The sequence below is a fragment of the Tursiops truncatus genome, chromosome 7, assembly GCF_011762595.2.
Source record: "Tursiops truncatus isolate mTurTru1 chromosome 7, mTurTru1.mat.Y, whole genome shotgun sequence".
Taxonomy (NCBI): Eukaryota; Metazoa; Chordata; class Mammalia; order Artiodactyla; family Delphinidae; genus Tursiops; species Tursiops truncatus.
In genome coordinates, this window is record NC_047040.1 from 92,915,667 (window position 1) to 92,929,935 (window position 14,269).

The 14,269-nt window shown below is 45.3% G+C and overlaps 1 protein-coding gene across 1 annotated transcript; it reads left to right on the plus strand.

Annotated features, from left to right (window-relative positions):
* The first annotated feature begins 4,889 nt into the window (after window positions 1-4,889).
* CXCR4 (C-X-C motif chemokine receptor 4) lies at window positions 4,890-8,638 on the plus strand. The gene is made up of 2 exons (XM_004325574.3): window positions 4,890-5,013; window positions 7,075-8,638. Exons 1-2 carry the CDS (start codon window positions 4,999-5,001, stop codon window positions 8,119-8,121), a joined length of 1,062 nt encoding a protein of 353 aa, XP_004325622.1. The 5' UTR covers window positions 4,890-4,998; the 3' UTR covers window positions 8,122-8,638.
* Window positions 8,639-14,269: the final 5,631 nt, after the last annotated feature.

Below are 14,269 nucleotides of genomic sequence, written 5' to 3' on the forward strand. Positions count from 1 at the left end.
ATGCAAGAACATTGCATGAATTCCCTCTACACACACACACACACACACACACACACACACACACACTTCCCATCCTGTCCTTCTGCTAATATAAAACTCTTGGTAGAATGATCTCAGAGCCCATCTGTATGGGTGATCAGATCACATTTCTGGGAGCACCCTGGCTCTGCCATGGATGCATTATTCTCTTTAGAAAGTGGACTGTCCACAGGGCTCTGGGCGCTTCCTCTTGTTATAAAGCTGCCTGAGGTCACCGCCAATAAATTACTGGTTTAAGGAAAACAATGACAAGCCTTCTCCATGGAGAACAGAGTTTTCTCACTCAATTATTTCCTAAAGTCATGCCCTCTTTCCCAGCTTGACACCATAATTTTTGAGGTAGCAGCACTGAGTCTGTTTGTTGTTTGTTCTTCGGATCCACACACCACACCTGCCACGTGAGCCCAGCAAACTCTGAGAGTACTACATCCTCCTGGCAGTGGAATTAGTCAAGTTATGATCATTGCACTGTCAATTAAGTGGCTGCTTTGTTAAAATGACTTACCAGAGTGACTCTAAATTGGCTGTATTTGTTTACCAGTCTAGCTTTTCTCTTTGTAAAGGCAATTTCGTTAACTGTTTTTGACTGCTACAGAGCTTCAATGGAAATCATGAATAATCTCATTTTAGCCAAATCAGACCTTTTAGAAACTCAAGATATGACTTAAATTTAGGATAAAAATGGTACCTGGAAAACCAGTAATAATCTTCCTAAATTGGTATATAGCTGCAAGATGGAAGACAGGTTTATTTGCCAAAGTCATTTTTCACCTGTAGGTGCTGGCGACATAAGGAGCTGGGGAGTGAGGAGTGGGCTGGGTGCAGTGGCAGTGGGGTGGTGGACCATTTCTCCCACCTAATATCAGCTTGGAAATAGTTGACATTTGATAGCATTGTCACTTTTAGATATATAACCCTCTGTTAGAATTACATGGCCCTTGAGAAATAGCTTCCTTTTTAAAAAATTACTTGGGAAAATATTAACTTTGTCCCTTTGAGTATCCCCTACTGCTATCAAGGAAGTTGGTATTTTTTTTCTCTGTCAAAAACAAAAGTGGCAATTTTTCTTTTCAGAGACAGGGGAGGGCCCAGGGAGGGGACAGGGGGACCCGGTGCTTTCAGAAGGCCTTTGATGCAGCTGCCTCCTGCCATCCACCATCGGGAGGAGGTCTGTCCCTAAGCTTTCTCCCCAACTGGCTTTGAGCCTATCTGGGGACAGAGTACAGCTTTCTGTCATACACAAACAGATAACACACACACGCACACAAGCTCACACACAAACCAACCAGCTGCAGAGCGAGCAACAGGAGGTGGCAGAATGCTTGCCACTGTGTCACTGGATTTGTCAGCATCCCCTCCAAACCACGGCCAAGACTAGTTATTCCCTGGGCTAAAGCCAGCCTGAGAACTTGGGGACCCTGCCAAGCCCTGACAGCCCCTAGGCCTAGCTCTGTTGCCAGAGCCACACAGGGAAGTCATTAATTCGTTAAACAAAGCTTCAATAAACGATTAAGGAGTCCATCATTTGTTCATCAGTGGGCTAGCTGCATAGAGGATATCTGAGCATTCACTTTAAGGAACCTAGACTATTTGGGGGAGAGGAGAAAAGCTATACACTCATTTTAAAATTGAATATTGTCACAAGAGATGCCACTCAAAGCAGCATGTAAGTAAATGCCAAATGCCCTTTCAGAGGAAGGAGTTTCAGACCGTGAATCTCAGCATCAGAGAAAGCAGACACTGTGATGTAGTGGAGACAGCCTGGGCTTTGGAGCCAGACGGACTGGCTGCAGATCCTCACTGTGTGATCACAGCCAAGTTCCTCACCCTCTCTGGACTTCAGTCTGCTTACCCGTGGAGTAGAGGTGGTACATGCCTTCCAGAGTTGTTGAGGGGATTATATGAGGTGGGCTGCATATTACAAGCCTTCAATAAATGTTTGAGTTTTTTGTTCTGCTTTGTTTTTAAGAACATCAGAGCGTTTAAAAAATCAGTTCAGGTAGGATTAGCGCAGAGGAAAATGACCTGAGACCATTCCTTAGAAAGAGGAAAGGACGACTATCATAGAAAAAGTTATCATGTCTAGCGAATACTTTAGGAAGTGGAAAGGTATGAGAAAGGATTGTTTCCTTTTTTATCATATTGACTTTTTCCTGAACATGAAAATGTTTCACGTCTATAGGAAACTTGGAAAGCACAGTAAAACGCAAGGAACAAAGTAAAAAATCAAATATAATTCTGTACCCGATGAAAACTCCTATAAACACTTTGGCTTTCCTTCCAACCTTCTCCTAATTTTAACATAACTGAGATCACACTATATACACAGTTTGGAATCCTGGTTTTTGTACCTAATGTTTCATAAGCATCTTCCTCTGTCATTAAAAATTCTTTGCAAACATCACTTGCAATGGGCATATGGAATTCCACATATGGATGTACCAACGTTTTCTCAGCTATTCTACTAACAGTGGACACTTAGGGCTGTTCAGATACTTCACTATTATAAAAATGCCTCTGTGAACGTGAATACTTTTGTTGCAAAATCCTATTTCTTTAGGATAAGTTTCCATAGAAACTTATGGAATTACTGTTCTAAGGTTCCTGCTGAATATAAAGTGTTTTCCACAAAGGATTGTCCCAACCCACATTCCCACCAGCCACAGGCGAGAGACAGTTGGTCTTATCAAATCCTGAGACCCAATATTATCTTTGCAAAGAAAATTTTTTGCCTAATTTGATAGTCACGAAATAGCATTTCATTGTTCTCTTAACTATCTTCTTCCTTCTAGCAATATACCTAAAAGGATGTAAAGGAGTGCTCAGATAAAGGAAAGGAGCTTTCTTTTGTCTGCAAACAATCAACAAATATTTATTGTGCAAATCATTTTACTCTGGATTTACCTTCTCTCCCCTTTTTGGGTGGGTTTGGGAGATTCCACTTTTCAGGTGTTAGCCATTGTGAAGATAAGAGTTTTGAGGTACAATGCTGCTGACATTCTGGGTCAAAACACACCGATTCTGCCACTACTAAGCTTCAAGAAAAGCAAGCCATGGAACCTGTCTGAAACGCCAGCCCTTCAGCCGATAGGATGCCTGTCCTACCTGGTTTATGGAAATGTGAAGATCCTGACATTTTATTAATGATTTATCAAAATTTAAAGTGCTTTTAAGACTTAAAAAAATTCTACATAACATAATATTATGTCCGATTTTATCCCATCATTATTGTGTCCTAAATTGACAGTTTCTCAGAGTCCCACCTCCTAACTCCAATATCAGCTTTCAGTAGATGAGGACCTTCACCGACAAATATTAGGGAAAGGGTCCAGACAAAAGAGGAAAAACTTATGCTCTGTAGAGATACAGTTCCCAGCCTACCCACTGTCTCTGGAACACCTCCAGATTGAAAGGTTTCATCTGGAAGAAAAAGGGGGTGGTGCTTAAGGTCCAGTCTGGGCAAGCCCTCTTCTCGCGAGGGTCCCAGGGTGGGAGGCGTCTGCAGTCCGCGTCGCAGTGCAACCACCTCTCCCGGCGGCTGACGCTCACACCTGGGTCCCCGCTGTCACTCCTGCGGTCACCCCCGCCTGCGGTCGGTCGCACTATTTCTCGGCCCCGTCCTTCACTGGGTCCCCGGCCCCACCCAGGCTCTCCGTGGGTGGGAAGTGGCGCGATACTGGAAAGCACTGTCTGGGCGCCCACTGCAAACCCCAGCCGTCTGGGGTTAAGCGTCCAGACTCCACCCCAACTCCACCCCGCCCTGCTCTCCAACCTAATTTCTTACCGCTGCCAAGGCTTGTCCTCCGTATTGGGTCGGACTGCAGATGCGGGGCCGGTAGATGTGGGTTCGAGTCCGCTTGGAACCTCCTGCCAACCCTGGCATTTCATCTCTGCAGGGCTCCTTCCTGTTTCCTCCGCCTGGGGGCTTTGCCAGGTTCACCGCTGTATCCCCAGCGCCTGGAACAGTGTGTGGCATGCAGTCCGCCCTCACTAAATATCTGTTGACTAAATACATCTCTGTAATGGTAACACCCACAGGGTGTTGTGGGAATGAATGATTCTGTGCAACTACCTTGTGATATGTTACAAAAGTACTATTCGCTAAGTTTCTCTAAGAGAACAAAGCATATATATATATATATTTTTTTTTTAAGTACTATTCACGAATTGGTTACCTGGGAATACATACCTACTTCTCTATCACAGCCTCCCCCCAGAATTATGCCAAATCATCCTACCTTCTTCTGAAAGTGTTTCCTGACTCTAGTACTATTACTGTGGATGTGCATGCCTAGTTATATACAGCTGTGCTCTGAAGAAAGAATCTTTACTTATTTCATTTCCTGAATGGATTGCATGTGCTGAAAGAGCAGGGAATGGAGTCAGATGTTGGACCCGATGCCAGCATTGCCGCCTATTGGTCGGGTTACTCTGGCAAGTCATTTCCCCTCTCTGGGACTCAGTGTCTCCATCTGTAGCCTTCCCGGGTCTGGAATGCCACCCACGTGAGCAAGGATAGACGCGCCACACAGGGACGCGTCGGTCGCCCGCGCTTTCAACCTCCCTGCAGGCGCATCCTGCTTTCCCAAGTTGCGGCACGCCTCCGGGACGCCCTCCACAGCTCTAGACTCACGAGGTGATCTCGAGCTAGAGCTAAAGGGAGCCGCTGAGAGGCTTCCCTGGCTTAGCCTGCGGGGGCCGCCTGAGTGCTTACCCCCTCGCCCCTCCCTCGCGGCCTCCACCCGCTCATCTGCCCCTCTCCCCCCCCACCCCGCCTTTCTCCCCGCCCCGCCCTCCCGCCCACCCGCGCGGCGCATGCGCCGCCCGCGGAGCGTGTTTTTATAAAAGTCCAGCTTCGACTGGAAACTTCAGTTTGTTGGCTGTGGTAGCAGGTAGCAAAGTGTCTCCTAGGACTTGAGTACTCCGGTAGCCCCCGCGGCTGGAGAGCAAGCGATTACCATGGACGGGTTCCATGTAAGTCGTTTCAACCTGCTTTTTCTTAAACGTATTACAAACACATGAATTTAGAGCGCAACCCCTCTCCGAGCGGGCAGAAACGACCAGAATATTGGAGGTGCCCGTGCCCCCGAGAAGGGGCATAGAAAGGAGTTTTCGTGCGCTTGGCTACGGTCGGGGTGGGGGGGTGGGGTTGGACTGAAATCTTTTTCTAAGTAGAGGAGAAAAGATGGGAACGACCGTTTTCGGTGGCTGCATGTGTCTCCCCCTTGAGTTCTGCGGCGCGCGCCGGGTTTGCACGCTGTTTGCAAACAGAACATTCTGTGCACAAGTGCAGAGAAGATGTGCGCGCTGCCAGAGACCGTGGGTCTCTTACTCGGGGGAGCGGGGGTTTCTTTTGGAGCGAATTACATGATCTGAATTTGGAGGTGGAGGGCGGCGCGCCGGGGCTGAGTTCCCAGAGGGAGACTGCGCCCCTGGTTAACTTCAGGAGCAAAGGCGCCTGGGGACCGCTCTTGGTGTTGGGCGCGTGTTCGCTAAACTCTGCTGCCCGCGGAGCTGTGCCAGTGCCCGGGCACTGGGAGCAGAGGGCGGACCCACCGTGCCGCTTGGCTGAGGTGTCTGCGCGTTGGCCGCAGCAGGGAGGTGGCCGGGAGCAGCCCGCGCCACTGAGGATGAGGGAGAGACATCGCGGGCGTCGCCAGCGCCGCGAGTGGGCCCCGGGCTTCTGGAGTTGGGGGTCGTGCAGAAGTTGAAGGAGTATATAAACGGTCACGGTGCAGCAGCACTCCGAGGTGTGCGCGGCGGGGACTAAGGGTGGAGTGAAGGGCTGGGAGGGCACCTGGGCTGCCGGTAGTTGCGGCGCAGACACGCAGGTGCAAGTGGGGACAGTTGGGCTCTCACCGAGCCCGGTTGCGCCAGTTAACCGTCGGTGGTTTCCTGGAGCCTTTTGAAATCCCCTTGGTAGGGAGGCTTTTCGTTTCCCCCAGCGGCGCGCGATTCAAAGGCTCCCGCGGCGAAGCCGCCCAATCTCTCCCCAGCACCCTGCAGGACCGCGCCTGGCGTGCGGCGGGGCCAAACCGTTGGAGCCACTGCCTGCCGGCGGTGGGCGTGGTGGGCCGCGCGGAAGGCTGGAGCTGGACCACCCGGCCCCCAGCGCGCCCTCCGCCTGGAGGCTTCCAGCTTGCAGACCTCCCACCCCATTAACTGGATCCGTGGCGGGATGGGAAGCGACCCGGGAGAGTGAGGAAATGAAACTCGGGGCGAGGACCACGGGTGCAGACCCCGTGACTTTCCCCTCCCATTAAAATGCTGTGCTCGCTAACGTCCCAAAGGCGCCAAGTGATAAACATGGGTTTGGCAGAGAAACCCACGCCCCTGAGCGGCGCCGGTGGGAGTGAGGGTTCCCCGCTTCTGACACCCCACCCCCGCCCTCAAGCACCAAAGCCCTTCGTTTAAGACCGCATTCCCCTTCCCCACTACGTGTTGCTTGAAGTACGGAATGGTTTGTGTTTAGACAGTCGTGGAGAAAACAGTGTTTCATGCCTTAGAATAAGAGTCTTTGGGACCCCGCAGTGCTTCTTCCTCCCCTCTTCCCTCTCCTGGCGAATCTTCATAGAGAAAGTTAATCCCAGCTCCTCGGAACACGAGATTCTACCCCCAGTCCCACCATCATGCCGCCTAGGAGTGGCCTCTTTGTGTTTTGTTTTGGTTTTTTTCCTCCCAAGGTTTTTCCTTCCCTCTAGTGGGCGGGGCAGAAGAGTTAGCAAAGATGTGACTTTGGAACCCAAAGAATCTCATCGCCCTCTTGTTTTGAACAAAGAATTTTGTAACTGGTTCTCCTAATGAGGGATATAATGAAGCGACTATGGGGGAAGATGGGAGGAGAGTTGTAGGAGTCTAGAATAATTCCCTTGTGCTCTGACCCCAGTACTGTAGTGGGAGCAGAAGTTCCTGAAGCAGGCCGGGCTGAGTTGGTTTTTATAAATTGCTTTTTTAAAATACCAGAAACATTGTTTGGAACTTCGGGAATGCCTGCTGAACTTGAAAAGTGAATGTCCATTCCCTTGCCTTTTTCAGATTTTCTCTTCAGATAATTACACAGAGGATGACTTGGGCTCAGGAGACTATGACTCCATAAAGGAACCCTGCTTCCGGGAGGAAAATGCCCATTTCAACCGTATCTTTCTGCCCACTGTCTACTCCATCATCTTCTTGACTGGCATAGTGGGTAACGGATTGGTCATCCTGGTCATGGGTTACCAGAAGAAACTGAGAAGCATGACAGACAAGTACAGACTGCACCTGTCTGTGGCAGACCTCCTCTTTGTTCTCACACTTCCCTTCTGGGCAGTTGATGCCGTGGCAAACTGGTACTTTGGGATGTTCCTGTGCAAGGCAGTCCATGTCATCTACACAGTCAACCTCTACAGCAGTGTCCTCATCCTGGCCTTCATCAGTCTGGACCGGTACCTGGCTATCGTCCACGCCACCAACAGTCAGAGGCCAAGGAAGCTGTTGGCTGAAAAGGTGGTCTATGTTGGTGTCTGGATACCTGCTCTCCTGTTGACTATTCCCGATTTCATCTTTGCCAACGTCAGGGAGGGGGATGGGAGGTACATCTGCGACCGCTTCTATCCCAACGACTTGTGGTTGGTGGTGTTCCAGTTTCAGCACATCGTGGTTGGCCTTATCCTGCCGGGTATCGTCATCCTGTCCTGCTATTGCATTATCATCTCCAAGCTGTCCCACTCCAAGGGCTACCAGAAGCGAAAGGCCCTCAAGACCACAGTTATCCTCATCCTGGCTTTCTTTGCCTGCTGGCTGCCCTACTACATTGGGATCAGCATCGACTCCTTCATCCTCCTGGAAATCATCCAGCAAGGGTGTGAGTTTGAGAGCACTGTGCACAAGTGGATTTCCATCACCGAGGCCCTAGCCTTTTTCCATTGTTGCCTGAATCCCATCCTCTATGCCTTCCTTGGGGCCAAATTTAAAACCTCTGCCCAGCATGCACTCACTTCTGTGAGCAGAGGGTCCAGCCTGAAGATCCTCTCCAAGGGAAAGCGGGGTGGACATTCTTCTGTTTCAACTGAGTCGGAGTCTTCGAGTTTTCACTCCAGCTAACACTGGACTTGTATACATTAAAGAACTTTTTCTGAAGTTACACATTTTTTCAGATATAAAAGACTGACCAACACTGTACAGTTTTTATCGACTGTTGGACTTTTTTTCTTGTGTGCCTTTAGTTTTTGTGAGGTTTAATTGACTTATTTATATAAATATTTTTTGTTGTTGTTTCATGTTGATGAGCGTCTAGGCAGGACCTGTGGCCAAGTTCTTAGTTGCTGTATGTCATTGTAGGACCGTAGAAAAGGGAACTGAACATTCCAGAGTGTATAGTGAAATCACTTAAGCTAGAAAGTATCCTCAGCTGTTTGTAAATAAATAATCTGTCCATTCCAGTGGAACATTTTCCTCTTCCTGCTCTTAAAGTGTTCGGTTACACTATGTGGTTTTGCTGTAGAAGGTGGCACTTTTAACCAAAGCCTGAAGTGGTATAGTTTTCAGGAGGGGGTTGATTTCAGTACCTACAATGTACAGCCTTGTATTAAGTTGTTAATAAAAGTACATGATAAACCTACTTAGTGTTACGTTCTGATTTCTATTGACATTCCTTTGGCTGGCAGAAGTCAAAAATAACAGTAGATACCTGCATGGCATGTCAGATCCTGTCCTAGGTATTTTAGTTGTAATATTTTACTTAATCCTTATCACAACTCTATGATAGGCTCTGGTTCTATCACTACTAACATTTTGTAGAGCAGGAAACCAAAGTACAGAAAGCCTAAGTGACTTGGTCAAAGTATAGTAAGTAAGCACAATGAATATCTCAAACCAGGTAATGTGACTTCAGTATCTGAAGTCTTAACCACTCTTAACTCATGGAAGTTTAGAAATATCCAGCCAGTACATATTCCTATGAAAGATAATCTTCCCGAAGGATAAATGTGCATAAAGAAGAAAAGGTATGCAATCCCATGTTTTAGATTTTACTACTATCCTCCCCTTGTGTACTCCAGGTCTGTGCCAGCCAGGCACTGTATGCTCTTCTCATCTACGCCTCTCAATCTAGATGTCATCACGCCCTTTTGACAGGCAAGGAGACTGAGGTTCAGAGACTTGCCATAACTTGCACTTTCAAGGGGACATACCAGGAGCTGACTCCATTCATCCTTCCAGCCCTTGCTCTTAACCATTACCCACTGTTGTCCCCCAGAACACCTGGTCATAAGGCAACTGAACTGCTATTGAAAATAAAAGCCAAAAGCCAAAAGTGAATGTTTTCTTCATAAAATTAACCATGCCCAAAATACCCCTCTTGTAATATCTTCTATGCAAATCTCAACACTTAATCTATTGCAACATCTAGCACCTCAAGGGTTCAGCCAAGCAGATAAAAGTTAAATTGGTGCTTTCAGAGCTCAGAAGGAAGGTCCATTGATGCAAGCTCCCCATTGCCCACGTTTTGCACAAGATTTTGGAGTCTTATGTAACATCACCCGTGGCTATTTACACTACCATTGTGCAAGCCCCAAGCTCTTGAGTACATTTCAGCTCCGGTCTCCATTCAAAGATAATTTCTAAACTATGGTAGCCATACCTGTCTCACTTTGTGACACACACACGGCACTCCAGGCATGCCCTCAAAGATGATAACCAGGATATAAATAAGGCAATATTTGGTCTACTTTTCATAATTGTTTCTGGCACAGAAAATCCATTTTGGAGGAAAAATTGCAATGTCTTATCTTTCTGAGGCAAATCACATTTGTTGAAGACAAAGTATAGATCCTGTGAAGGGAAATAATTTAATTACTTAAAATAGAATCCAATTTGGCTGTCCATTTTTGCTGCAGTCTATGGAGCTGGGATAATTCAAAGTAGTATTCCTATTCCACTTGAGAACACAATTAGATTTTACATAGGAAATTATCTTGAGGTTTCTTGGTTTTTTACCCTGGGAAGCCTAATTGGATCACCCTTCATTTAAGCATAGTTTTACATGTTTTCTCTCAAAGGCTTAGTCTTAAAGCCGTGACCATTGTAAAAGACTTCACTTGAACTTTCTCTATAAATATTTATTCTTGAGGAGACAATAGAAGAAATCCTTGGAAGGAATTCTTTTTCTTTCTCATCTTAGCTTGAAACCTTGTCACCCCAGATTCCTCGCCTCTGCCCTGGAGTCACAACAAAAGGAACTGAGCTGAAACAAAATTCCCAGTGTCACCAGTCTTAATGGATATTTCATTCTCCTTTGGAACAAAGGTGGGATATCTCTTTTTCAAAAAGAAAAAAAGCCTTGGCTCTCTCCCTGCCCTGAAAGCTCCCCCACCCCTATCATTCTCTGTCCTGACCCTGCCATTTCCAAGCGGCTCCAAAGCATTCCCTGTGTGGTGGTTTGTCTGACAATGCTGGGAAACCCAGTCTGCTGGCCAGCCCTTGCATGAAGTAGCTGATTGTTCCCTTTCCTCATCCCTTATGAATGGGGCCCCTGAAGGTCAGTAATATAGATCCAGTTGTATAATGGAAGCTAAAATATTTAAATTGTATGCATGCTGCCAATAATGGCGTAAATATGACATCTGAGTTATTAATAACATTAAGCCTGTAACTGGGGAGGAAAGTGGATGTTTTTATCTTGCCAAGCCTTTGTTTTCCTCAAATGCCACTTGGCAATTCAGCTCTCCCTACTGTGGGCTTCTCAGCCTCCTTTTGTGGTTATGCCTATACTTGATTACTATACTGAAGTAATCATTCTGGGGTACTCTTTTAAGAGGATAACGTACAGGCTTTATTTTAATAATTTCAACTAAGTGTCTGTGACTTTCTCCAGGCTTACTGTCAGTAAATAAAGGCACCACAAACAGAATTGAGTTGTCATTATTCCCAGGTAATACTCACTTAAGAGGGTCAAGGACCGCTGGAGACAAGATTCACATTACCTTAGAAAATAATCTAGGCGGCCCCAACACTTGGAAATGTGGCACTGAGCCTGGCATTGTGGGGATTTACCCACAAAGTGGCTTATCCGGTCAGTGCTGGAGAGATCCAAAAGTTAGCCAAAGGAATGGCTTAAGAGGAATGTTGGAGCCTCAGGGACCCATAAAGTAGTGGAGACAAATCCTTTCAGAGCAGTGGTTCTCAACTGGGGGTGATTTTTGCCCCCCAGGGAACATTTAGTAAGGGCCGGAAACATTCTGGGTTATCATACTGGGGGGTGGGTGGGTGGGTAGGAGGGTAGGTGAGGTGCTACTGGCATCTAGTGGGTAGGGACCAGGGAATGCTGCTAAACATCCTACGATGTACAGGACAGGCACCCACAACAATTACCCCGCCCAAAGTGTCAACAGTGTTCAAGACTGAGAACAAGTTTTTAAGGTGACGGCCATGGGATGAAAATTATTATCAGAATAAGGATACATCCAACCAGCATACTTTCATGAAATTATCACTGGACAGGGTCCCAAGGTCTCCCTTTTGCCTCCTTTATTCTGTCTCATTTCAATGCTTTTTTACCCCCACTTCACTCAACTCACACAATTCTCTTTCACCCTGATTTCACTGTTACTTTGTCATAACAAACATATCTTTCTGTTTGTTTTCTGCTTTCCTGCCATTCTAAGAAGACATCCCACAAAGGGAAATACATGGTAAAGGGTGACTGCTGATGATTCTCTAGTTTCCACCCAATATCTGTCGCTCTAAAGACCACGATGTTTACTCATTTAATCCTCACCACAGCCTGTGACTCAACTAGGAACAACTTCCCATCTTTCTCCTTTTATTTGAAAAATAAAAGGTACCAGCCCATTGTTCCATTGTCTGCAACTGATTTGGATTAATTTAAATCAATCCTGTTAAGTCCCATAATTAAAATCTTCTAAAACCTTCTGAAAATCCTTCTTTCAACTGGAAATGCTAAACTGCTTGAAGGCTGAGCTGAAGGATCCACAATGTTAAGAAAGCCACAAAAAGGGAAAGAATGTTTCAAAATCAAACAAATAAAGGTGCTCAGCCAAACCATACCAGGTGCTGGGTGTTTATCTGGCAGAGCCGGTCCACGATTAAGTTGATTTACATATTACAGTTCAATTAACTAGAACTCAACTCATCAACACTCTTAATCAAAGGGAATTACTTCCTCATATTTGACTCTGTCAGAAGGAAAGTAATATTTATTGAAAGCTCACTAAATTCCAGGCACTCTCGTACACGTGATCCACGCACAAAGAGCCCATCAGTTAGATGATATTGCTATCTGCATTTTCAGGCGAGGACACAGTCAAAGAGTTAAACTACAAATAAAGGGGTTATGCTCTTTCTGCTATGCATACTATAAATGGCATTAAAACAGAACCACCAAGGTCTGGGGCATGTCCTCATGTTCTCAATGTATTCAGTCCAAACATCTCTATCTTTTCCAGGCCGAATCCTATGTGATAACAAAAACAGTTACCATTCACTTTGAGGGTTTCCTACATTAAATAATACATTGATTATTTAATCTCACAGCAGCCCTATATAGTAGGAAATATTATTTTCCTGTTTTACAGATGGAGAAATTGAGGCAAAATTAACCCAATGCCATATATTTAATGAGTGGTAAAGCTCTGACACCAGGCAGTCTGACAGCAGAGTGTGCCTTCTTAAGCATTATAGTAACTTTATTATTTTCTATGACATTAGCCAGGGTAATAACCATGAGGTCAAAAAGATCCTCCATGCTCTCCAGTCCTCTTTAGGGTTCAATACCGGACACTCGCCTGGTTGTACTTTTTAAAGCAACAAAGCAGACACTGACATTTGAGAAAGGTTTTCACTATTAGTCATTGAAATAAAATGGGTTTCAGTGCCTGGCACATAGCAGGACCCAATAAATACTTGCTGAATGAGCTAATGAATGAACACCCATAAATTTGTATTCCTGAGAGCACAGTATGCTCTAAGCATTCTGATTAATGTTTGTGTGAGACTTGACTTCCTTCCTTTACTCTTTCAGCCATTCTTTTTTTCTTTATTGAAGTATAGTTGATTTACAATATTGTGTTAGTTTTAGGTGTACAGCAAACTGATTCAGTTATAAATATATTTTTTCAGATTATTTTCCCTTATAGGTTATTATAAGATATTGACAGTTCCCTGTGTTATACAGTAAATCCTTGTTGCTTATCTATTTTATGTATAGTAGTTTGTATTTGTTAATCCCGTACTTCTAATTTATCCCTCTCCCCCAACCCTTTCCTCTTAGGTAACCATAAGTTTGTTTTCTATGTCTGTGAGTACGTTTCTGTTTTATATAGAGAGTCACTTGTATTATTTTTTAGATTCCACATGTAAGTGGTATCATATAATATTTGTCTTTCTCTGTCTGACTTACTTCACTTAGTATGATAATCTCTAGGTCCATCCTTGTCACTGCAAATGGCAATATTTCATTCTTTTTTATCAGCCATTCTTTTATTGAACCATTTATTGAACAAAACCCTGGGCCATGCAGGTATGAATGTTGCTCATGGTATAGTGGAAGAACTAATCCTTTGATGTTCTAGACATGCTGGAAACTTAGCTAAAGGACTCTCAGACTTTCCGACTTCCTTACATTTTAAGAAATCAAAGTTTTCGCCCTCCCACCCAATTTTTCTATTATTTAATACCTGTCCCCCAAGTCTTGCTTCCACTGATTTCCCATTTAGGGGAGAGCAGATCCCTGCCCACCTCACAAGCTGGGTGAGAAGCTCCCAATCCCTGTCTTCCTATTTTAGCAGCCCAAGGGAGGCTGTCCATTCACACCATGAGGATAAAAGCAGAAATTCTGCCAAACCATGGAATATGGGAAAGAGCCTCAAAGGCAGTTTCTTGGACTTCGGTCCATAGGAGACAACTTGTTAAGCCCCTGGGATTGAAGAATGAAATCATGACCATCGTTTTGGACAACATCCTACTTCCTCTGGCAAGCCTACTCAGTCTCTATCAGTCCAAAGTGAGCTTTTCCACCCTAAATTCTTAGCTCATGAAGTCTGCAGTTTGTAAGCTAGCACACATAAAAGGCTTTTGAAAAGTTAAAAGCAACTGTTGTGTGTCATTACCATTATTCTTTTCTTTCATTTTTAAACAAATTTTGCTTCCCAACTAGTTTAATATCTTAAGTGCAGAGACCTTTGCAGTCTAACATAGTTAATTGATAGGCTTGATTTGACTTGATGAGAAATCA